The sequence below is a fragment of the Bos mutus genome, chromosome 13 (genome assembly GCF_027580195.1).
Source record: "Bos mutus isolate GX-2022 chromosome 13, NWIPB_WYAK_1.1, whole genome shotgun sequence".
Taxonomy (NCBI): Eukaryota; Metazoa; Chordata; class Mammalia; order Artiodactyla; family Bovidae; genus Bos; species Bos mutus.
The window spans coordinates 15476741-15501884 of record NC_091629.1 but is presented as its reverse complement, the minus strand read 5'-3'; the positions used below and the strand labels follow the sequence as shown (position 1 = coordinate 15501884).

The following is a 25144-nucleotide window of genomic DNA, read 5'->3' as shown; positions in this document are numbered from 1 at the left end:
TTCTCTCCTTCCTCTCCCCTTTTTAAAGTATTTACTTATTTATTTGGCTGTGCCAGGTGCTTTTAATTTCATTTCAATTTAATTGACGCTTCAATTAAATTAAAAGACACCTGCTCCTTGGAAGAAAAGTTATGACCAACTTAGACAGCATATTAAAAAGCAGAGACATTACTTTGCCAACAAAGGTCCATCTAGTCAAAGCTATGGTTTTTCCAGTAGTCATGTATGGATGCTAAGAGTTGGACTATAAAGAAAGCTGAGCGTTGAAGAATTGATGCTTTTGATCTGTGGTGTTGGAGAAGACTCTTGAGAGTCCCTTGGACTGCAAGGAGATTCAACCAGTCCATCCTAAAGGAAATCAGTCCTGAATGTTCATTGGAAGGACTGATGCTGAAACTGAAACTCCAATACTTTGGCCACCTGATGGGAAGAGCTGACTCATTAGAAAAGACCCTGATGCTGGGAAAGATTGAAGATAGGGGGAGAAGGGGTCAACAGAGGATGAGATGGTTGGATGGCATCACCGACTCAATGGACATGAGTTTGAGTAAACGCTGGGATTTGGCGATGGACGGGGAGGCCTGGCGTGCTGCACTCCATGGGGTCGCAAAGCACTGGACACGACTGAGCGACTGAACTGAACTGTGCCGAGCATTAGCTTTAGCATGTGGGATCTTTTCTTAGTTGTGGCATTTGGAATCTTTTCTTGCAGCATGTGGAACCTAGTTCCCTGATGAGGGGTGAAACCTGGGACCCCCTGCACTGGGAGCATGGAGTCTTAGCCACTGGACCGCCAAGGAAATCCCTTTTCCCTTCCCTCGTCTTCCCTCCCCCTGCCCCTCTCAATTACCTGGCCGTCACAAAAGCCAAGTGGATTGCATTCCCACTGTATCATCAGGAACTGGTTTACCATTTGTTGTTCAGTCACTAAAGTGAAATCGCTCAGTCGTGTCCAACTCTTAGTGACCCCATGGACTTTGGCCCGCCAGGCTCCTCTGTCCATGGGATTTTCCAGGCAAGAATTCTGGAGTGGGTTGCCATTTCCTTCTCCAGGAGATCTTCCTGACCCAAGGATTGAACCCGGGTCTCCCACATTGCAGGCAGACACTTTATCATCTGAGCCACCAGGGAATCCCGTTCAGCCACTAAGTCATGTCCAACTCTTTGCGAGGGTCTGCAGCATGCCCGGCTTCCCTGTCTCTCACCATCTTTCAGAATTTGCCCAAGTTCATGTCCACTGAGTCACTGATGCTATCATCTCATCTTCTGCAGCCCTCTTCTCCTTTTGCCTTCAATCTTTCCCTGAAGCATCCATTAGACTTTTGTTCAAGCTGAAAATTGGGGCAGGCTTGAGGGAGACAGAATAGCGACTGAAGGAGACATACGGGTAAGCCACAGGCAACTGAGCGGCACGGATGGGTGGCGCCAGTCGCCACAGGCCTGAGCTGCGTTCACCTGGGCTGAGCACTGTGCCACCCCCGCCTGCCAGGCCTCGGAGAGGAGGCGGTGTGGCATGCTCGAGGATGTCAGCAGGACGCCTTCAGGGACATGTGCCTACACTTACTGGTCCCCATGAAGTTCAGGAGCGTCACTAATATAATCAGTAAGAAAAAAGTTTTTGGTGTAAAGAACAAAGGTTCTTTAAACTCCGAGCATCAGTCCCCCCCACGTCTGTAAAGCAGGGGTAATATTAGCACATTCTTAAGAGTGGATGTGTTGGCTTCCCAGATGGCTCAGTAGTGAAGAATCCGCCTGTCTAGCAGGAGATGCAGGTTTGATCCCTGTGTCGGGAAGATCCCCTGGAGAAGGAAATGGCAACCCGCTCCAGTATCCTTGCCTGGAGAATCGCATGGACAGAGGAGCCTGGAAGGCTACAGTCCGAGCGGTCACAAGAGTCGGACAGGATGGAGCGACTACAGACAGTGAGTGTGTCCCTGGGGGTTATCAGTCATGCAGGAGGACTTCCTCCAGGAAGCTGGGGCTGGGCTTGGATGATGAGTGTGCCGGAGGGAAGAAGGTGGAAGGACAGCAGGTGTGAACCCAGCCGCAGAGCGCGTGTGAGGCCCAGGAGAAACCGGTTGAAGCCTGTGTCCCTGAGGTGGGGACGCGGTGGGGAGGGCTCGGGGAGCATGGTGGGAACAGCTCGGAGGCCTGGGGTCAGTGGCTGCACTCTACAAGACACTGAAGTCCAGCTTAAGGACTCGGGTCTTCATGGAAGAGCGATGGAATGCCAGCAAAGTAGGGCAGGGACTTGGGCCTGGGATTTGGAGAGACCATACACGGCCGGTAGACAGTCTGGAGGGAGGGGCATGGAGACTGGTTGGCGGTTTCTGTGGGGCCCACCATGCAGGAGGCAGCGGTGCAGACAGAAGGAAATGGACTTGAAAACATATGTAAACAGCAAAAAATAGGAAAAGTATTCTGCCATTCAAATGAGCATCTTTTGGTAAAACTGCTATATTATTGTAATGTTACATTGTACAAAATTTTCGAGTGAGACAAAGTTTGAATGTTTAACTTTGGTTGTAAGACATGCAATGAAGGAGAAAACATCTTGTATTTTAAAGATTTTATTCTTTCAGAGAATTCAAAGAAGATATACAGAAGAAATCTGACAACACATGTGGATTTATAATTCTAAAAACTTTCACGACAGGAAGCTTATACCCATTTCAATGATATGTACATATTCGTTCATGTATGAAGATATAAATGTACACTTATGAAATAGTCTAAAGATGCAACTTAAAAAGGGAAATATTTATCAAATATACAGAAATATATGGTATGCTTTTAGGAAAAGTAGTAAAACCATGCACATAGATGATATGTAAACATACTTTTTAAGAAAGTTTTATAAGTATTGATTAAATCTGTATGTATTTTCCATTTATGAAATCACAATTTCCCAAGGAGTTCAAATCACATACCATGAGTTACATAGTCTATAATGCATGCACACTTTACTACTGACCCATTCTACAGTTGGGAAAATTAAGGCAGGGAACCTCACCGAATATTTTTAAGCTGTGACTAAACTTTAGAACATTGTCCTAAATAAACTTCAGATCCTAAATAAAATAATATATACACATTTTTTAAAATGATGTAAGCAAATTGTCATTAGAATACACACACAATTTAAAAACTTGATCCACACCTTAATATCATAGATTACATAGACGCAATGTCATAATTACATAATTTCAGGATCCTTTAACACAAGGATGCACTGTTAAATCATTAACACATCCTTGAATAGGAATTTTGACTTCATTAAAGTTGTTCTTAACATAGAGATCTTCTCTAGTTTTTCAATAATGCTTCTATTTCAGAATAAGAAAAAAAAAGTTTTATAGGGACCAGGTAATATGAACCAGTATTTACTTTTGCTTCCATTGTTACGCAGTATCTCCCCAAACGTTATATTAGAATCACAACAAATGGATGGCCAATATTGCCCTGAGCCACTGACAACCCAGCTCTAGGAGGTCTTTCACTGTGAAGTGTAAACTTTGAGAAGTGAAGATTCCAGCGAGGAGTCTGACATGGCAGGGACAGCAACATGCAGTGACTCTGCCTAACAGAGAAGCATCCAGCTGCTCTGTCGTGTCACGGAAGATGCCAGACGAAACAGCAAGACGAGCAAGTCCGTGCAGCCAGGGCGTGCCGACATCAGCTACGAAAGTCACGTGTGTGCAGCGCGTGTTCCCTGTGGAGGGCCTGGTCTTCCAGCACTCGGTCCGCTTTCCCTGAGCCAGATGCAATCTTAACCCCATCAGCAGCACAGACAGTGCAGCTTCTGGGGCAACTGTGCAGAAGACGGAGTGTAAACATCTGAGCCTAAGTGTTCTTTACGTGTCGTTTCATGGTTTTCCACCTTTGCTTTTCAGTCGTGCAGAAGCCCAAAACTTCCTTCTTGCAGGAGGGTCAAAATTGATGCTTTTGTCTTGATTAACAAAAAAAAAAAAATCTGAAATATAAAGTCTACTCCAATTATACATCAGAGCAGTATAATTGAACAAAAGGGATGATTAGCAAAAATAAATGCTAAAACCAGTAAGTGCCCTGGGCTCGTCTGTTTTACCAGAGGAACCGTGCGTGGTGTCCAAGCTGAAGATGGGGAGTTTCACGATGAAGCTAGAATTCCTCCATGGTCCTACTTGATTCAGCTCTGCTTGTTGCCATGTTCAGAATGTGACAAATTGCCTAATGGTTCCAGACACCTGGGCATCCCAGGTGGCACAAGTGCTTAAGAAAAGAAACCTGTCTGCCAGTGCAGGAGATTCGATCCCGGGTGGGGAAGATCCCCTGGAGTAGGAAATGGCAACTCGTTTCAGTATTCTTGCCTAGAAAAATCCCACAGACAGAAGAGCCTGGTGGGCTACAGTCCATGGGGTTGCAAAGCCAGGCATGACTGAGCGCTTGTCAGCAGCAGGGTCAGACCCTTAGGGAGGAACTCGCTGGGCCTCATTCAGAGAGTTCATCTGAAATTGCACGTTTCCCAAATAATCCACCTATCAGCAAGTGAAGTGAAGTGAAGTCGCTCAGTCGTGTCCAACTCTTTTCGACCCCATGGACCGTAGCCCACCAGGCTCCTCCGTCCATGGGGTTCTCCAGGCAAGAATACTGGAGTGGGTTGCCATTTCCTTCTCCAAGGGATCTTCCCGACCCAGGGATTGAATCGAGGTCTCCCGCATTGCAGGCAGACGCTTTAACCTCTGAGCCACCAGGGAAGCCCAAGTCCCCCCTCAACTTGCTCTTAACGAACAGCAACTAGCTCGAGGCAGGTTCTAGGTGGTGCTGTTGAAACGGCTGAGTGATTGAGGTTGAGTTTCACCACTGGCATCTCATTCTATAAAGCTGTCGGAGCTGTCATATTTCCACATAAGCTGATATTGAGATTCCTCAGGTTAACTTTTTATCACTTTAATAGTTAAAAATTCATTTTACTGTGGATTAGGGGAAAATAAGTAGACTAAAAAACACCAATTCATCAAGGAAATTATCACTTTGGAATAAGGCTGGCAAGAGCTGTGTTGGATTTCTGATCTACAGAAGGATAAAATCATAAACGCTATATCATAACACAAGTTTTAGTAACTTGTAATTCCTTTCATTAATTTTTTATGGCCACAGTAGAAAACCAATACAACCAGCCAACCCTACTCAGCGACCAGCTGTCTAAGGCTGTACCAAGGCGAGTTAAGTGCATGAGAGAGACTCTATGTCCTGCAAAGCCTTAAGAGGTTGCCAACTGGTCCTTTACTGGAAAAGTGTGTCCCCAACCCGATGTGAGCACATGTGCTAAGTCACTTCAGTCGTGTCCGACTCTCTGACCCTGTGGACTGCAGCCCGCCAGGCTCCTCTGTCTGTGGGATTCTCCAGGCAAGAACACTGGAGTGGGTCTCCATGCCCTCCTCCAGGGGATCTTCCCCACCCAGGGATCGAATTTGTGTCTCTTACATCTCCTGCATTGGCAGGTGGGTTCTTCCCCGTGAGTGCCACCTGGGAAGTCCCATGCCCTGATATTCACATGCAAAAACCATGACCAGCAGCTTGAATTTTGGAGCGCTCATTTGACGCTAGGCTCTGGGTTATGTATTTTGTGCTCATATCAACTTTCTGGATGGATACTATTTTGGTCCTCATGTAACAAATGAAAAAAGTAATTCAGGCAGAAAGGTTAAGTAACTGTTCGGGTCACCGGGCGAACCCACGTCCGGCTGACTGCAAGCGCGGCTCACCGCCTGGCCACCCTGCGCCCTGCTGCCCACCCGCGGCTTCTCATCGCTGGCGGAAGGCGACGGGCAGCTGCCGGCCGGGGACCAAGTTGCCCAAATGCAGCGTCTCCACAGGCTCGAGGTCTGTGGCCACGACGTCGTATTTGCGGACAATCTGAAACACAGGAGCACAGGAAAGTGGAGTTAGCCCCTCTGCTCCTGCCTCGAGGAAAGCCCAGTGCGCAGTCGCGGAAACGCCGCCAGGGTCTTACCCAGCAGAGCGCCAGGTGGAGCTGGAGTTCAGCTAACCGGCGACCAATGCACATTCTTTTCCCAACGCCGAATGGAAGATGGGCAAAAGGGCTGATCTTTTTCTTGTCCTGAAGCCACCGTTCAGGCCTAAACTGACTTGACTCCTCAAAGTTTTCTTCACTGGATCCCAACACATGGGTATTTAGAACCAGTACAGTCTACAATCACACAGAAACATAAAGCACTTAAACATCTCAATAGCAAGATTTACAAAAGCCATCACCTTACAAATGTGAAAGTAACCCACAAATGTATGACAGCAATGAATGCCAGCATGCAGTGAGTGCTGGAAAAGTGCCGGGTGGTAGAAATACTTCAAGAACCTTAAAACTTTGCATCTCATTTTCACAACCCCAGGTGGTGAGTTCTATTATTATTCCCATTTTGCAGATGAGAAAGCTGAGGCTCATGGAGGTTATGTAACCCACTCAAGGCTCTACTTGCATCCAGGTCTCTCTGTCTCCATAACCCCTATTCCTAATACTAGACTACAGGACACATCAACTGTATACTGCAATCTCCATTTTTCTAAAATGAATGCTCTCCCAGTAGAAACGTTTCAGGAGGTCTGCAGGGCATTTGAAGAGGGTGTCTCTCAAAGCTCTGTAGGGTATAGATTATATACATTTTACTTACTCCTTTGGGTAAAGCATATTCCCCCAGAACCATTGCCTTGTCGAGCGTCCGAGTTGTAAATGGGACAGTCGGGTTAAGCCTGAAAACACAAAATCAGAGATGTCAAGGTGGGCACAGACCAAGTCTTAGCTCAAGGGAATTCAGAGTCTGGCTAAATAAACAATCACTGCCTAAGTTCTCATAAAGGGGACATGACTCCAACTCTTTACAAGCAGTTCTCTTTCTTCCCAGTATTTACACCTCTTGCTTTATTCCTTATTGTGTTGGTTAAACCCCCAGTGTAAGCTCACAGCTGTTGACAGTGATGGTCCCGTTTCACTATAGACTTCAAATGTGCGCATTTACACGCCTCGCCGGCAAGCTTGCTGTTTGTCCTGGGTTTCTTCCACCTGCCCTTCATAAAGTTAAAGATATTTCCTTCGAATCCTAAGACTTTATGGGTTTCATTTTCCAGAAAAAGAATCTTGAAAGACCATTTTATACAGAGGCTCAGAAACCAGCCTGTCTCTATGTCTTGTATAATAATACGGTTCCTCGCTGAGCTTTCATCTCGCTCCCTTCATTTGTGCCCCTAATCTTAATTATTGCTTATAGTGTCCATTCAAGTATTATTATTACTGATTTAAAGGGGGCAGACTCTGGGTTTCCAAGATTTAATAGAATTTGCCCAAATGATTTAAGGAATGAGTCATAGGACAGGAGTATGGTCCTGGAGGGTTTGTGGTTTTTTTTTTGGTAGCTTGCTAAATGTTTATGAATCAACTAAGGCGGGGATCCCTTATTATGTGTTGGAGAGAACAGCCGTCCGACATTCGTATTAGGCACGTGTTCTTACCTCATAGATTCTTTCAGACAGGCTTTTAAATATGGCATGTTCCTCAAATCCTCTGCCCGTGGCAACTGATTCTCAGGCAACACACTCTGAATTTCCTTAAAAAGCTTTTGTTGCACGTGGGGATTACGGGATAAATTGTAGAGAATCCACATTAAGCTGTTTGCCGTCTGAAAGCCAAATGGACATAAACTTGAGTTTTCTGTAAATAAACTGCCTTGAAGCCTGTATCAGCTGAAGCAAAGGTGGTGCCTATCACCTTGCCATGAAAACACATGAGTGATGCCTTTTCCCACGTTCTTCTTGGCTGTGTCTCAAACAAATACCATGTATGAAAAGTCAGATTCAGCTTATAAAACACATCCGTGAATAATAGCTTATTTCCTGAGGGAATCAGAGAGTTTTTTGAATAGACAGCTGCGTTAGGACATAAACTGTAGCTTGGTATAAAAACGGAACGTAGATGAGGACATGTAAACTGCGAAATGCGAAGTCAGACAGGTGATTGTAATAACATCAACTTTCAGGTTGTTGTAAGTTTATCTTACAGAAAGTGTTACCATTGGGGGGAACTGGAGGAAGGATTAAGGAATCCTCTCTACTGTTGCTTAGAACTGTGTGTGAATCTACAGTTATCTCAAAATAAAATTTGTTAGTTGTTTAAGATAAATAATAATATAAAAATTGAGTGGGGAGAGACAGATGGAGATCCTAGGAATGTTACTAATAAAAATGGGGTTTTTTAAAATTTTTCAGTGCAAATGCACAAGAAACTGCATTTCTGGAATTTAAAAGAAAGCTTTTTTTTTTTTTGCCACACCCTCAAAAGCTACCATAAAATAAAAAGGCATTATCTATACTCAGAGTTTCAGCCTCAAGCAAAGAGCCATGGTAGATGGCAGCCAATACCAAAATAAGAAATTCTAGCATCAAGTTGAGTATTTCAAGGAAGCAGCCACAATTCTGACAAAGACATTCATGGCCTTTTAAGTGGCATCCTTTATTTTCTTTCCAAAGGCAATGAGAAGAGAAAAAATACTGGCAGAAACAGTGTGTGCAGCTTTTAGCTTCATAATGCTCACCACTGGTAGTCTTATATGTTTGTTTTTGGGCCTATACTTGGCTGCTGCTGCGGCTGCTGCTAAGTTGCTTCAGTTGTGTCCGACTTTGTGCGACCCCACGGACTGCAGCCCACCAGGCTCCTCCATCTATGGGATTTTCCAGGCAAAAGTACTGGAGTGGGGTGCCATCGCTTTCTCCATATTCTTGGCTAATTTAAGCCAAATATCCCCATAAAAATGGTTACTGTGTCCTCTCTCGGCAGACACAGAGACGCTTTAGCAAAGTGTCACTCACACAAATGAGCAAAGTGCAGGACAACTTGGAGCCGATGGTATTTATTATTTTTGGAAGAAGATGCCTCCAAGAAGCCTTCTTCATGTCAGAGGACTGGCAGCCTCAGCTGCAAATAAACTGTGGATGTCATTATTACAAGAGGCTGATTTTCAAAACAGGAAGAGGGCGTAGCCACCAAATTAGATACACTTTCAGATTTCTCTGATTTTCCAAATGCGACGTTCAGAATAGCCAGGACGGAAAAAGAAACAGATTGACCCATATCAGTGGGTCCCTTACCGCAAGTACCAGACAGAGTTCCCAAAAGGCAGATAACTGTAGCTTTCACCAGAGCCTTGAAGGACAGCCTGGCCTGTGGGGGTAACTGCAGAGGCCGGACGCAGGGCAAGCGGCCTCAGAAACCTCAGGGGCGCAAAGTATCCCGGCCTGACCTCCGCGGAGGACACCCGTCTCCTCGCTGGCCTTCCCACTTCTGCTCTCTCGGCGGGGTCCACTCCCCATCTGCCAGCTAGAGCCCACTCTTGCTGTTTTGCTAAGTCACGTCTGACTCTCTGTGACCCCGTGGACTGTAGCTCTTCTGTCCATGGCACTTCCCAGGCAAGAGTACTGGAGTGTGTTGCCATTTCCTCCTCCAGGGGATCTTCCCGTCCCAGGGATTGAACCTGCATCTTCTGAATGGGCAGGCAAGTTCTTTACCACTGAGCCACCAGGGAAGCCCAGAGACCACTTTACCAAACCTCACTTTGATCAAGTTACTCCCCTGTTTAAAATGCTCCAAGAGCTTTTCATCACAGGAGTAATAATCCAAATATCTTACCAAGTGAAAAGTATTAGTTGTTAAGTTGTGTCTGACTCTTTGGGACCCCATGGACTGTAGCCCACCAGGCTACTTTGTCCGTGGAATTCTCCAGGCAAGAATACTGGAGTGGGTTGCCATTTCCTTCTCCAGGGGATCTTCCCAACCCAGGGATCGAATCTGGGTCTCTCACATTGTAGGCAGATTCTTTACCATCTGAGCTGCCAGGGAAGCCCCACCTCCTAAGGCTCCTGGCTAACAGAGCCCCTGGGCTTCTCCCAGACCAACTTGACTCCATGGGCTAGTTCTTCAGGCCACCCTCTTTCTGCCCCAGGCCCTTTGCATGTGCTGTTTCCTCCTCTTGAGTGCTCCTCCACCCGATCTTCCCTTGGCCGTCTCCTTCTCATCATTCCAGTGTCAGCGCCAGTATGACATCCTCAGAGAGGGACCACCTCCCCTGCCTCTCAGTGACTCACCCTGATGTATTGCTCCGGGGCCTGGGCCACTATCTGAAATGATGCATCTCAATGGTCGTTTACTTGTGTATTGCCGGTTCCCCAAGGCCACTGAAGTTCCGTGAGGGAAACTGGTTCTTCGTGGTCTCTCAAGTACCCGGAACAGTGCCTGACACATAGCAGATACTCAGTAGTTCCTAAATGTTTTCATTTATTGAACAAGTATTTACTGAACACCCACCTTGTGCCAACTTCTAGTCCACATCCTAGGAATACAGCAGGGGACAAAACGAAGTCATCCCTGCTATGTCATCACTGGGAACTCACATCCCAGATGGAAAAAGAAGAATAATGGGGGAAGCTTCCCTGTTACCACTCTCAGGAGCCTCTTGGGGTAAGAGATTTAGTGGGAAAACGAGCTGAAGTTCCCACTTTTCAGCCTTCTGGAGCACGGGGAGAAATGAGAAAACGAGCTGAAGTTCCCGCTTTTCACAGCCTTCTGGAGCATGGGGAGACATGAGAACCTTGCTATTCTTTGATGTAGAAAACCCTACTTTTTTGTTCAGATCAGAAACACCACGGAACATGGAACAGAAGTGACCTGGTATGCATTTTTCTCAGAGACGACAGTTGTGTGAGGGGTGTTGGGCCATCGAGGAATATTAATATTATCACTCCAAAGATACTGCAACTCCCCTGAACACCTGCCAGTATTTGTGTTTGGAGTTTGGCTGTACTGTGTACCTACAAGGAATGTCAACCATAGCGAGGACAGAAGTTTGGCTTTTAAAATTGGCTGTCTCAGAGGTCCCTGGTGGTCCAGTGGTTAAGAATTTACCTGCTAGTGCCGGAGACACGGGTTTGACCCCTGGTCTGGGCAGATTCCACATGCCGAGGAGCAACTAGGCCCGTCTGCCACAACCACTGAGTCCCACGCACCGAGAGCCGGTGCTCCCCATCAAGAGACGCCGCCGCAGTGAGAAGCCCCCGCCCACAACCAGAGAAAAGCCGTGCGCAGCAGCAAAGACCCAGCACAGCCAAAAATACACGAGTAAGCGTATTTTTTAAAACTAATCAGTAAATAAAATAAGATTAGCTGCTTCACTGAAATTGAGATCAAGCTTTCCCAAGCTCCCTCTGTTGACAATTTTAAATGGAAAAAAAATATTGGATTAGCAGAGAGTATTTCAGTATTTTTAGACTAAACAACCACCAGAGTGAGGCACTTTGGTAAGATGCAAAACTAAAATATATCCAATGTTTAAAAACCTAGATTACCTGCCTTGCTACAGTGTAGAATTTTACTGCTTCTGAATTCCTGTAGTACTTTGATATTTGTCATGACACTGATATTCTGCTCTGGATTTTTGTCCCTGCATGCATGCTCAGTTGCTTTCCTCGTGTCTGACTCTTTGTGACCCCATGGACTGTAGCCCGCCAGTCTCCTCTGTCCATGGGCTTCTCCAGGCAAGAATGCTGGAGGGGGTTGCCGTGCCCTCCTCCAGGGGATCTTCCCGACCCAGGGATCTAACCCGAGTCTCTTACATCTCCTGCATTGTCACCAGCATCACTTTCGAAGCCCTTTTTGTCTCTAAAGCACGTGAATTTTTCTATCACATTTACACACACAGGCTGTGCATGGGGTCTCCCACACGTTCGAGTAGACTTCTTATTTCTGCTAAGCTTTTAAAGCTCAGTGCGTCCTTGTGGAATGAGTGAATTGAATGACCATGTACCATTTGTCATGGAAAAGATTTTACAGCCCATTGATTTAGTAAACCCAAACCAGGCCCACCCTTACCGTCTCCACCGCAGCCAGCTGGAGCTCCGTTACGGCCGCGTACAACTCTTTCTTTGAAAGCTGATTGTGGTGATAAATGTCACAAAGGAAATCCATGCTGGGCTGCTCAGAATATTTCTCTAACCGGTTGTCCACACAAGACTTGACTATTGGAGGAGAGGAAAGGGGTGAAGAAATCAGCTGAAAGTCAGGATGAGGAAAAGAACAAAGCAGAACCCAGGATCAAATTCTCCCTGTAACGCCCAAAGGGCCTTTGCAGGCAATCTGACGGTTTGTTAGATAAGCTAATATTGCCTTGTTGCTAAGTCGCCAAGGACTGACCAATGCCTGCATGAGCACAAGAGTCCCCTGGGAATCCTCTTAAAATGCAAACTCTGATTCAGGAGTCCAGTGGGGGCCTGGAAGTCTGGTTTCCAGCAGGCTTCCCTGTGTTGCCGATGCTGGGTCTGGGGTCGTGTCTCGAGTAGGGAGCGCTGAGAGTTCAGGAGAGGTCATCATGAGACAGGGGTGGGGTTTGGGTCCGTCTTAGAATCAGAACCTGGACTCCCATCCAGACATGAGGCAGATGCGGTCACTGACGCAGACGGGGGGCCCTGGCTCCCAGATCAACAGAGAGGAGAAGCCCCCACCCCCGCTGCCGAACAACAATGCGCACACACAGAGCAGGGCCCACGCCGGCCGACACGAAGGCGAGTGCCTCTGCTGTTGGTACAGCACGTGCTAGGCACACATCTCCTTCCCTCAACCCATTACGGAAGCCACCATCGTCATAGTCATCACAGTGAGGATGGCAAAAACGGTAGCATCAATGAACGGCACGGCGCTTAGAGCTGGACCCTCCGGAGTCCTTCTGTCTGACTTCAGAGCCTGGCTTTGCCATCGCCTCATAGACGATCTTGATAAGCATTAACTTCCTTGTGCCTCACTTTCGTCAGGGGTGTCCGATAAGAGGACCTGTCTTATAGGATTTCTGTGAGAATTAAATGAACGTGTGTGTATGTGTTAATGTGTGTATATGTGTATATGTATGTGTGTGAATGCATGTGTGCATGTGTGTGTGAATGTGTATGTGAATGTGTGTATATGTATGTATGAATGTGTGTGAATATGTGTAAATGTGTGTAATGTGTATGTGAATCTGTGTGTATGTATGAATGCATGTGTGCATCTGTGTGTGAATGTGTATGTGAGTGTGTGTATATGTATGTGTGCATGTGTGTGGGTGTAAATGTGTGTAATGTGTATGTGAATCTGTGTGTGTGTATGAATGCATGTGTGCATGTGTGTGTATGTGTAAATGTGTGTATGTATGTGTGAATGTGTGTCTGTGTGAATGTGTGTGTGTGTGATCATACAGTAATTCTTAGCACTGAATATTCCCTCCACACCGTACCAGAAGTAGCTCTGATGCACTGAGACACTGGGCTGCGCTGGGTCTCACATTCTTCTTATTAGACTTAAAACGGTGGCACTGAGACACACACTGCTACTGTGAACACTGTTGATGCTGCTGTGACCATCAGCCCGTTTTAAAGACAAGATCTGATAGATGAGTGCCTGATGAACTATGGACGGAGGTTCATGACACTGTACAGGAGACAGGGATCAAGACCATCCCCATGAAAAAGAAATGCAAACAAGCAAAATGGCTGTCTGAGGAAGCCTTACAAATAGCTGTGAAAAGAAGAGAAGTGAAAAGCAAAGGAGAAAAGGAAAGATATAAGCATCTGAATGCAGAGTTCCAAACAATAGCAAGGAGAGATAAGAAAGTCTTCCTCAGCAATCAATGCAAAGAAATAGAGGAAAACAACAGAATGGGAAAGACTAGAGATCTCTTCAAGAAAATTAGAGATACCAAGGGGACATTTCATGTAAAGATGGGCTTGATAAAGGACAGAAATAGTATGGACCTAACAGAAGCAGAAGATACTAAGAAGAGGTGGCAAGAATACACAGAGGAACTGTACAAAAAAGATCTTCATGACCAAGATAATCACGATGGTGTGATCACTGACCTAGAGCCAGACATCCTGGAATGTGAAGTCAAGTGGGCCTTAGAAAGCATCAGTATGAACAAAGTTAGTGGAGGTGATGGAATTCCAGTGGAGCTATTCCAAATCCTGAAAGATGATGCTGTGAACGTGCTGCACTCAATATGCCAGCAAATTTGGAAAACTCAGCAGTGGCCACAGGACTGGAAAAGGTCAGTTTTCATTCCAATCCCAAAGAAAGGCAATGCCAAAGAATGCTCAAACTACCGCACAATTGCACTCATCTCACATGCTAGTAAAGTAATGCTCAAAATTCTCCAAGCCAGGCTTCAGAAATATGTGAACCATGAACTTCCAGATGTTCAAGCTGGTTTTAGAAAAGGCAGAGGAACCAGAGATCAAATTTCCAACATCTGCTGGATCATGGAAAAAGCAAGAGAGTTCCAGGAAAAACATCTATTTCTCCTTTATTGACTATGTCAAAGCCTTTGAGTGTGTGGATCACAATAAACTGTGGAAAATTCTTCAAGAGATAGGAATACCAGACCACCTGACCTGCCTCTTGAGAAACCTATATGCAGGTCAGGAAGCAACAGTTAGAACTGGACATGGAACAACAGACTGGTTCCAAATAGGAAAAGGAGTTCGTCAAGGCTGTATATTGTCACCCTGTTTATTTAACTTGTATGCAGAGTACATCATGAGAAACGCTGGACTGGAAGAAACACAAGCTGGAATCAAGATTGCTGGGAGAAATATCAATAACCTCAGATACGCAGATGACACCACCCTTATGGCAGAAAGTGAAGAGGAACTAAAAAGCCTCTTGATGAAAGTGAAACAGGGTGAAAAAGTTGGCTTAAAGCTCAACATTCAGAAAATGAAGATCATGGCATCTGGTCCCATCACTTCATGGCAAATAGATGGGGAAACAGTGGAAACAGTGACAGACTTTACTTTTTGGGCTCCAAAATCACTGCAGATGGTGATTGCAGCCATGAAATTAAAAGATGCTTACTCCTTGGAAGGAAAGTTATGACCAACCTAGATAGCATATTAAAAAGCAGAGAGATTATTTTGCCAACAAAGGTCCACCTAGTCAAGGCTATGGTTTTTCCAGTGGTCATGTATGGATGTGAGAGTTGGACTGTGAAGAAAGCTGAGTGCCAAAGAATTGATGGTTTTGAACTGTGGTGTTGGAGAAGACTCTTGAGAGTCCCTTGGCCTGCAAGGAGAACCAACCAGTCCATCCTAAAGGAGACCAGTCCTGGATGTTCATTGGAAGGACTGATGCTGAAGCTGAAACTCCAGTACTTTGGCCACCTCATGAGAAGAGTTGACTCATTGGAAAAGACCCTGATGCTGGGAGGGATTGAGGGCAGGAGGAGAAGGGGACGACAGAGGATGAGATGGCTGGGTGGCATCACCGACTCGATGCACATGAGTTTGGGTGAACTCCGGGAGTTGGTGATGGACAGGGAGGCCTGGCGTGCTGCGATTCATGGGGTCGCAAAGGGTCGGACACGACTGAGCTGAACTGAAAGACAAGATAAGTGAGGGTGAAAAGCAGTCTGGACTTCCCTGGTGGCCCAGTGGCTAAGACTCCACGCTGCCAATGCAGGGGGCTTGGGTTCCATCCCTGATCAGAGAACTAGATTCCACATGTCACAGCTAAGACCCAGTGCATCCAACTAAATAAATAAAAATCAATAAATATTAAAAAAAATTTTTTTAAAGAAAAAAAGTGTATTTGGTGAAGCCACTATGCCCGATGACAGAGCTGGAACTTGAGCTCAGGAATCTTTGACTCTGAAACTCTTGCTTTTAATCACTCCTATTTCTCAAAAAAGACTACAGGAAACTACCTCCTGCCTTTCTCTTAGAATGTATCTGCACCAGGGCAATCCCCAGACTCAAGCACTTGCAAAGTCTGAAAGAATCACGAGGAGCGGCTCCAGCCATGGGCGGGGTGCTGAGCCCAGGACAGCCACCCAGACCTCCACAGCATCTCCGGAGCCAGGACTGCTGGGCCCCTGCGGCCGCCTTACCTGATCTGAAGATAGTGTCCCATGCCTGTGTGTGCGCCTGCCACACCCTGGTGTTGAGGCTCCTGTGCAGCTCAACCGGGGTGACCATCATCTTTCCAAACATGCTCATCATCTGTGGGGAACACAAATGCCTTTCAGCCCCCTGCTCTTAATCTCACAGACAACCTGCAGTCCACGAGAGAGGCGTCCTCAGCAGCCACATCCTCTGCTGCCCAAAGGCTGGACTCCCAGGGATGCCCCGGGCTCTCAGCACCAGTCCCCACCTGCTAAAGACACATGAAAATCAGCTTTGGGATGCTTTCCCCCTGGATGGGGTTCATAAAAAATTTGATCTTACAGGAATTCCCTGGTGGTCGAGTGGTAGGACTTGGAGCTTACGGTGTGGTGGCCCAGGTTCAGTCCCTGCTCAGGGAACTAAGACCCCACAAACCACACAGGAGTCGAAAAAAATTGATCTTATGACCTAAATGTAAAAAAAGAAAACTATAACCCTCATATCCACTTCCACTTCCAACAGTTTCCAAACTTTAGTCATTCTTGACACTGGTTTCACAGTGTCTGCTGCCTCCATATACAACCTAAACAATCCAGAAAATTTTACCTGAAAATTTTCAGATTCTTTAAGATAGTAGTTAATCAACTGACCTTTAGTTGAAAATTCTACTTTCACCTTGCCTGCCAGTGATTTAACATGCTTCTTTATTACATGTGCATATATGCACACAGGCTTGCCTGGTGGCTCAGTGGTAAAGAATCCACCTGCCAAGGCAGGAGACATGGGTTCGATCCCTGGGTTGGGAAGATCCACTGGAGTAAGAAATGGCAACCCACTCCAGTATTCTTGCCTGGAAAATCCCATGGACAGAGGATCCTTGTGGGCTACAGTCCATGGGGTCTCAAAAGAGTCAGACACAACTTAGCAACTCAACAACAATGTATGCACATACATTCATGAAAATACATAACACACCTTAAAATGAACACTTAACTACTATAATAAAATATATGCGGGAAACATTGGGATGCACATTTGTTGGGTCCTGTAAACAATTAATAAGGAAACTGCTCTCCCCTAGGGGACACTTACTGTTTTGACGGCCATGATGAAGTTCAAAGCTTCCTCCCCTGTGTTCTTCTGAAGGAGCCCAAATCTCTTCTCATACAGCACAAGGCAGATGCCTGTTATTTAAAGTAATCAACACTGTTACCCACTCACAGAGACACTGGAGTCTATGATTAGCTGGCTACCAAAGGATCAATCCCGTCTCCCATAAAAATGAGGTGTTTTCGAAGAACAGAAAGGCAGAGAGTCTAAGGCCAAGGGGCTTGATCACTCTCTTCTCTTCCTAGAAATTATCTCCAGCTCCAACAACTTGTCCTCTGCAGAACCTCCTGATCAGAAAAACCACTGTGAAGATGCAACCATTTTTATACCTGAGTGAATCTCTCCTGCAATGTCTTGCTTTTCTCAGTTTAGCCTTGACATCACATGCAGCAGACACTGCTAATAACTACCCCATGCTCATTCTTCCCTCCTTCTTCCCTAAGAGAACCCTGGTTTACTTTGCTTGTTGGTGTACACATCCTCAGGCAGTAAGCCAGCATTGATCTCAGACAACCCTGCTCCCCGACTCCCAGGCTTCCCGAGGCAGCCACAGCAGTCACGTGACCTGGGGCTGGCCACTGGGCCTCCCGGAGGCACTTTTGCTTTCTTGACAGAGGGGGAAGAGCACAGCCAGCTTAGGTCTTCCCTCTTCCCTTCCTGCCTTTGCCCAGAATGCAGAGGTGAGACCAGGAGAGAAGGGAGCCGTTCTGCAACCAGCTCAGAATGAATGAGAAGGAAGACGGAACAGACTTGGGTCCCAGTGACACCACTGAGTGCCAGCTGTGGACTGGCCTCCTCAGGGTTTCTCGTAATGTTGGACGATAATTTGTAAACCACCATGGTCAGGTTTTCCTTGATTTGCAAAGAAATGCATGCGATACGCCTTCATTTGGGTATTTCCGGTGGACCATTTCCAAAACATATGCTTCTCTCCTCTGTAATCATCCCCTCTCTTGACTTTTCTTTCCCTTAACACCTCCTGTGGATTTCTTATCGGCATAGAGCTTTCTTATGTGCTAAGATGACTGACCGTGACTTTAAAGCGAGGTTTATCTGATCAGGGGGACAGGTCAAAACCAAAGCCTCTGAATGGGGCGTCCTCTCCAATTACGCACATCGGCAGCCAAGAGTAAGGCTTCCAGCGACTTGGACCATGGCACCTTCCTGCTGAAAGCACTCTACGATCGCTCCCAGGGACTTTGGGGTCAAAACCACACCTGCATCCCCGGTTTATACAGGTGGCTGTGAGGGCCACTGCCTGCCCCCCATCCTCTGCTTTGCCATCCGCGTCCCTTGCAGGACATGCTTTGGTCACTCGGAACCCCTTTCTTTCTCCTCCTTTCTCCTTCCACCTGGAATATTCTTCCCTCCTTCACTTCCCCTGGGGCATTCCTGCTCATCCCAGGCCTCGGCTGAGACGGTCCCACTTCCGTGCAGCAGCCCTGACCACACTCAGCTGGGGACAGCCTCTGGGACCCTCCGCCAGCCCTGATCCCCTTCAGCCAAGTGCTCCCCGTTCCACTGAAGGCGCCTTGCTTCCCCCACTGCGTCCCCACCAGGAGGCGAGCACATCGAGGGAGGGCTTTACTTTTATCCCCAGTGTGGCCCTTAAAGTCAGTGACCAAGCTCCCTTCTGTTCAGAATGACGCATGGCTCCACATCTGACTCAAAGCAGAAGTTCTTTTCTTAAAAATGTATTTTATTTATTTGGCTCCACCAGATCTTAGTTGCTACGTATGCTCTTTTGCCGAACCCAGGTCCCCTGCATTGGGAGTGCGGGGTCTTAGCCACTGGACCACCAGGAAGGTCCTAAAGTAGAAGTTCTTTGGGGGGCTTTCAGGCTTAATCTCTCTCAGCTCCTCTCCCCATCCCCCATCATCCACTCCAGCCAGCACCCTCAGAAGTTCCTCAGAGACACGGCTCATGCTTCCACCCCAGAGCCTTTGCACTTCCCGACTCCACAGTTGGAACAGTCTCTCCACAGACCCCCTGATGGCGTGCTGCTCATCTCCCCTCAGGCCTCACCTCAAATGTCTCCTTACCAAGCAGGCCTGCCTCACCCAGGAAGCTGCGTTCTTTCTGACTCCCTTATTTCTTGACGGAGTACACACTAAAATATGTGTACTAGTTGGCTGTCACCGCTTTTAAAATCTGAGTTCCACGTGAGCAAGGATGTAGCCTGTTCTGTTCACTGCCGTGTCTGCAGTGCAGCGCCTGGCACTTCAGCAGGCATTGAATGAACGTTTGTTGAACGGCTACATAAACGATCCAGGGGGCATAGTGCCCTGAAGTGCCTGAAAGCATTCAGAGGGCTGCTATGGCCTTGCCTAGTCAGCAACAGGGTATGATCACAGGAGAGTGGCCAACAGACCCACCTTTGTCCTCAAAGTCACTTGCAAAATCAAACAGACAAGATCTGAAGAAGACAACTTACTTTCAAAAGACCATTTGTTCAGCTCCGTGTATAAGTCTTCAATGCGGCCTCTCTCATCACAGAGCTCATCTATTCTACCCATGAAATCAGCCAAGACCTTAAAAGAAAGAAATCACCAAAAACACATTTCAGTCACTGAAGGGAAACAGAAGTTTCAGGTTCAGTAAGCTAGCTTTGGGTTTTGTGACCTTGTATATTCACTGCTCATAATGTTATTCATTCTGAATCATCACTAATTATATATTCTCCTTGAGAGCTCACCTCCTGCCCCAACACCCTTGTACTGGGTTATTTCTTGAGCTTTCCCTGAAGCCTTCCTGGAGCTTAAGTTTCAGCATTTGATCTAAATTTAAGAAAAGGAAAACAGTTATTCTAATCAGAATGGAAAATAAACCACGAAGGAGGAACTGGCCAGTGTGTCTGTGGGCACAGCATCTCAAGGGCTCTGGCTGCCCTGAGGCTGGCCACTTCCAGAGGTGGGCACACAAATGTGTCCTTGCTGGTTGGTGTTGTATTAAGCACATTAGGCTTACAGCCAGGAAATCCGTAAATTCTGGACGCAGTACCATCACTAAACAGCTCTGTCACCTTGGCAGGTCGTGGGAGGTCCCTAAATGCCAGTTTCCACAGTCGGGATTTTAGATAACTACTGCTTTGCATCTAATGAGGCTTGTATGGAGCCAAGCAGTCCAGAGTGTATTATCTTAGCTGATCCTCAAACGGCGTCATGATGTAGAAAGTACTGCCATTACTCCCATTTCCTAGCTGACAGGTGAGAAGACTGAGGCTTAGAAAGTGACCAGGGCACTCTCCCCTGGACACATAAAGTGGCCATGTTGGGGTCTGGAGTAGGGTAAGCTCTTGGTGCTGCTGAGTCAGTAAGTTTTGTCTGACTCTCGAGACCCCATGGACTATAGCCCGCCAGACTCTTCTGTCCATGGGGCTTTCAGGTAAGAATACGGGAGTGGGTTAGGGGGCTTCCCTGGTGGCTCAGACAGTAACGAATATTGCAGTGGGTTGCTATTTCCTTCTCCAGGCATCTTCCCAACCCAGGGATTGAATCCACACCTCCTGTATTGGCAGGTGGATTTATCACTGAGCCACCAGGGAAGCCCTGAAATGGGGTGCAAGTGACTAAAAAACCCACAGACGAAACTAATAGGCATGTTGTGGTAGCCCACGGCACATTAAAAAGTACTTTGAATTTGCTCCCATCAAAAAATCCAGAGAGTTCATGTGAACATATTAATTTTCACTAGTCATCAAAGGGGCTTCCCTGGTAGCTCAGCCAGTAAAGAATCTGCCTCCAATGCAGGAGACCCTGGTTCAATTCCTGGATCAGGAAGATCCCCTGGAGAAGGGATAGGCTACCCATTCCAGTATTCTTGGGCTTCCCTGGTGGCTCAGGAGTAAAGAATCCACCTGCAATGCGGGAGATCTGGGTTCGATTCCTGAGTTGGGAAGATCCCCTGGAGAAGGGAAAGACTACCCACTCCAGTAGCCTGGCCTGGAGAATTCCATGGACTGTACAGTCTACACGATCACAAAGAGTAGGACACAACTGAGAAACTTTCACTTCACTTCACTTGAGTCCTCAAAGAATAATAATAATGAACAACTCTGGTGACACTCGGTCTACATTTCCATGTGGCAGGGATTTGCCAGAGCTGGAGCAGCTGTCTCCTCTAGGAAGGGCGTGTACTATTCCATTTGCTAACAGCCCTACTGGGCCTGCCTTACACATTTATATTAATCACGTGGTTCCTGGAAGCTTTTAAATTTGTAACCTTTCACCTATATGATCCTGTGTGGGTTCAGTTCAAAATAAATACCCAGAGTGGACAGGAGTAAAAAGAGTTCTCTATCTGCTTAAATCCTTTCCTCTTTGGCTTCCTGTTGGCTAAAGGATAATGCCTAAATACCTTAGCATGGCATTAAAAATACCTTTAAAAAAATACCTTAAAAATATTGTTAAGACCTGCCCTCTGCCCAGCATCACTTCAGAGAAAGCTTCACTTCAGCTGCCCTAAATGTACTATTCTCTGATCATACCATCTCATGCCTCCATATTGTCAGCAGGCTATTCTCTCTGCCTGAATGCCCTTCTCCATCTTCTCTGGCTTGCAGACTCTTACTCATCCTGCAAAACCCAGCTCAAATGTCACTACCTAGGAATTTTATAGCATCATCTCATTTAATCCTCACAGAAACCTATGGGGGTTTCCCAGGTGGTGCTAGCAGTAAATGCAAGAGACTGCCAATGCAGGAAACCTAAGAGACACAGATTTAATCCCTGGATCAGGAAGATCCCCTGGATGAGGCTACAACAATGCACTCCAGTCCTCCTGCCAGAAAATCCCATGCATGGACAGAGGCGTCTGGCAGGCCACAGGCCACAGGTCGTACAGAGTTGGACATGACTAAAGTGATTTAGCATGCATGCCCAGAAATCTATGGAGTGGAAATTGTGAACTCCTAGTTTATAGACTGGGAAACTGAGGAAGTTAAATGGTACAGTCAGGTTGCATAGCTGGGGTGGGGGTGCAGGACTGACTTTCAAATCTAAGACTGTGGAATGTCGAAGTCAATGCTCCTAACTGCTCTGCCACCAAGACACTACTTTAAAAGACAGGTGAGAAGAATTAAAGTTCTGGAGGTGGAGGAAGTGACGAGGAATGAGGAAGAAAGAAGAGTCCTGATACATCCAGATTGCCTGCTTTTTCCTTTGCGCTATGTGGCTGTGGCTTGAAGCTCCACTAATGTTCCCCCATCCCCAGGAAAACCAGGAAAGGGAGCCCCAGTCTGCAAACCTCGTTGATTTTGTCATCCAGCTTCATAATTTCCACCGGTTTCATTAGTTTCTTTTGAAAGGCACTCCTGACCCTCTGCCAGTCTTCCCCTTCCCTGGGAGAGAAGCAGAATTATATTTAGAGCAAATTGAAAGGAAAAGAATGAAGAAGCGCACATCCCTCCAGCTCTGTAAGTGCATTAACTATATAATCAAATGAACACAGAATCGTGCCAAGCAATAGCCAGAGAATATTAGCATTGGAATATTGGGGGCTGGTCTGACAATACAATGAATAAGCTCCTTTCCTCTGAGCCAAAGATCACGCCAGAAAGATGAAGCCAGGGCTTCTGGGGTGCCCTTGCTGGGGTTGAACTGGAAGGCCAGTGGCTTCAATTCCCAGCAGTAAGAGCGGGCGCATGAACTCACCACACCAGCAACGCAGAACTGTGTGAGGGAAAATTCTGTCATCTTTCAATCCATTGAATTGGGTTGAAAGCCACATGCACCGAACGCCTCAAATTTACAAACTAACTTCTGGCCTTTGAGCTAGAGGGTCACGGAATCTCAAGGGATACTTTGTATAACCTGATTGCCTGGCAGGCTGACTTGACAGTCTCCTCCTGCCCAGGGTCCGAACATCACAATCTTCTTACCTTTCTGGCGTTTCTTTGCGGGAAAGGGCTGGCACAGCCCACTTGTCAGAAAGAACACAAGAGTCCTGTGCATAGCACGGCTGTCCTTCAACCCATTCCAGTCCACGCCAGAGCCCGCGACAGCAGCAGGTAGGGGCTTCCGTGTTCTCGCTGCACCAGGCGGGTCCAGCCCCAGGGAACCCTAACTCCCGTGCCTTCCCAGCTTCCAGCCGCCAGCCCCCATCCTGCGTCTCGGACTCACAGGATCAGCAGCCCGTAGCCCTCCTCGCGATAGTCGCGATAGGCCTTCCAAGGTTTGATCTCCAGCCTCTGGGGGTGCGCGCTCTCGCTGCGATACAGCGCTTCCAGCAGGCACGGCGAGCCCAGGTGCACCGAGTCGAAGGAACCCAACTTCATGCGGAAAATCTTGCCGTACTTCTTGTGGTACTCGACCTGCAGGGGCCGGGCGGGGCGCGAAGTCAGCGCGCATCCCGAGCAGTCCCTGGAGCGCTTGGCCCTCCTCGCACCTCCCTCCTCTCTGGGACCGCGGACCGCTGCAGCCGGGACAGCCGCGCGCACCGCACCGCACGCTCCACGCCGCGCGCCTCGGCGAGGGTTTGGAGAGCGAGGCGGGGAGAAGAGAGGGCACTGGGGCGCGACGGGGCACTTACCAGCGTGTCGTGCTGTTTCTTGAGGCCTCCTTTCCAGAGGATCTCCAGCAGGCTGCCCAGCAGTGGCCACTTGGTGGGACCGGGCAGGGTGGCCGCGTCCTGCGCTTCGCCCGGTTCCATCACGGGGCAGAGGGGCACCTCCCTCGGCCGACGGGGCGAGCACGCCGTCGATGTCACGGGTCTGGGTGGCTGCCCCAGGCTGCGAAGCTGCTGCAGGAAGGCGGCAAGGGAGCGGCTCTTGCTAATGGGTGAGCTCATGGCAGCGGGGGACACTGGGCTCCTGGGAAGGTGGGCACTGGGCAGGGCGAGCTTGTTAAAGAGGCGCCGGCGAGATTCGGGGTCTTGATACACGGAGAAAAAGCGGCAAGGCGGAGCAGCAGGTGCGGCGGGAAGGGCGGAAGGGGGACAGAGAGCCGTCAGGACCTGGGCGAGGATGCTGCACGCGGCACCGCGCTGCAGTCTCAGGGAGCGGATGCCCGCCGAGCGCCGGCCGCCGGGGCTGGAGGAGCGCAGTGGGGAGCTGGCTGTCTCTTGCAAGGAGGAAGACGGACGTGAGTTCGCCTGTTGGTGTTAAGTCTTACTTCCAGCTGTGGAGCCGAAGTGGAGGTGTCCAGGAGGGTAGAAGAGATGCTGCTGGCGCTGCGCTTTCCCCCTGTCCCGCTCCATGCCCGGGGACCATGTATTTATGGAGACCGGCCGCCCCGGGTGGCCAATGAGCGCGCTCGGTGGGGCGGACCGGGTTGCGGCTGGCCTGGCCGGGAGCGGCGCGGGGCCCGGGGCGGGGTGGCTGGGGGTGGGAAGAGGATGCAGTCAGCGAGGTGAGCGAGGGCGCCCGGGCCTCGGGTGACCGGTGCGCGGCTCTCCGGGCGGGAACGCCGCAGACTCCACCCCGGAGATAACCCCCGGGGAAGGCTGGCTCGCCGGAGTTCATCGGGGCTGCGCCTTGCGCGCCTCCCCGCCCTCGCCCGGCGGCTGCCGCCCGGCTCTTGCACAACCGCGCGGCCGGGCGGCCGGGCGGCGGAGGTCTCCGAGTGCGACCGGGGCGGCTGCGGGCGCCTGCCGGGGGCCCACGAGCCCTCGCGCCCCCTTCAAACCAGTTTTTGCCAGCTCGGACGGACCTCGTTGGAGGAAGCTTGGGTTTTTGCACCTCCCGAGGTGGGGAGGGTTTGCGACTTAGTGAAAGGAGACCCGAGGAAGTAATTTCACTTTCGGGTCTTAACTTGGGCAAGTCGTCCACCGGGCGCTCCACTCGCTGCTGCCGCTTCGGGTGGTTTTGCGATCGGCGGCAGAAGCGCGGCCAGCCCTTGAGGCGGGGCTCGGCCACCGCTTCCGACTCTTTGGACACCGAAGTCCCTGTGCACCTTCGAGCCGCGGTCCCCGTCTTCCTCACCCATCCCTGCTGCTGCTGCTAAGTCGCTTCAGTCGTGTCCGACTCTGTGCGACCCCATAGACGGCAGCCCACCAGGCTCCCCCGGCCCTGGGATTCTCCAGGCAAGAACACTGGAGTGGGTTGCCATTTCCTTCTCCAATGCATGAAAGTGAAAAGTGAAAGTGAAGTCGC

At 48.4% G+C, this 25144-nt stretch overlaps 1 protein-coding gene across 1 annotated transcript; it reads right to left on the bottom strand.

Annotated features, from left to right (window-relative positions):
• Positions 1-2652: 2652 nt before the first annotated feature.
• CYP24A1 (cytochrome P450 family 24 subfamily A member 1) lies at positions 2653-24352 on the bottom strand. The gene is made up of 11 exons (XM_005892486.2): positions 23584-24352; positions 23175-23365; positions 22300-22393; positions 19490-19586; positions 17038-17129; positions 15951-16062; positions 11912-12057; positions 7507-7673; positions 6672-6750; positions 5996-6193; positions 2653-5898 (listed from the first exon to the last, which is right to left on the bottom strand). The coding sequence occupies exons 1-11, from the start codon at positions 23839-23841 to the stop codon at positions 5788-5790; spliced, it is 1545 nt and encodes a 514-aa protein (XP_005892548.2). The 5' UTR covers positions 23842-24352; the 3' UTR covers positions 2653-5787.
• Between the last annotated feature and the right edge of the window lie 792 nt (positions 24353-25144).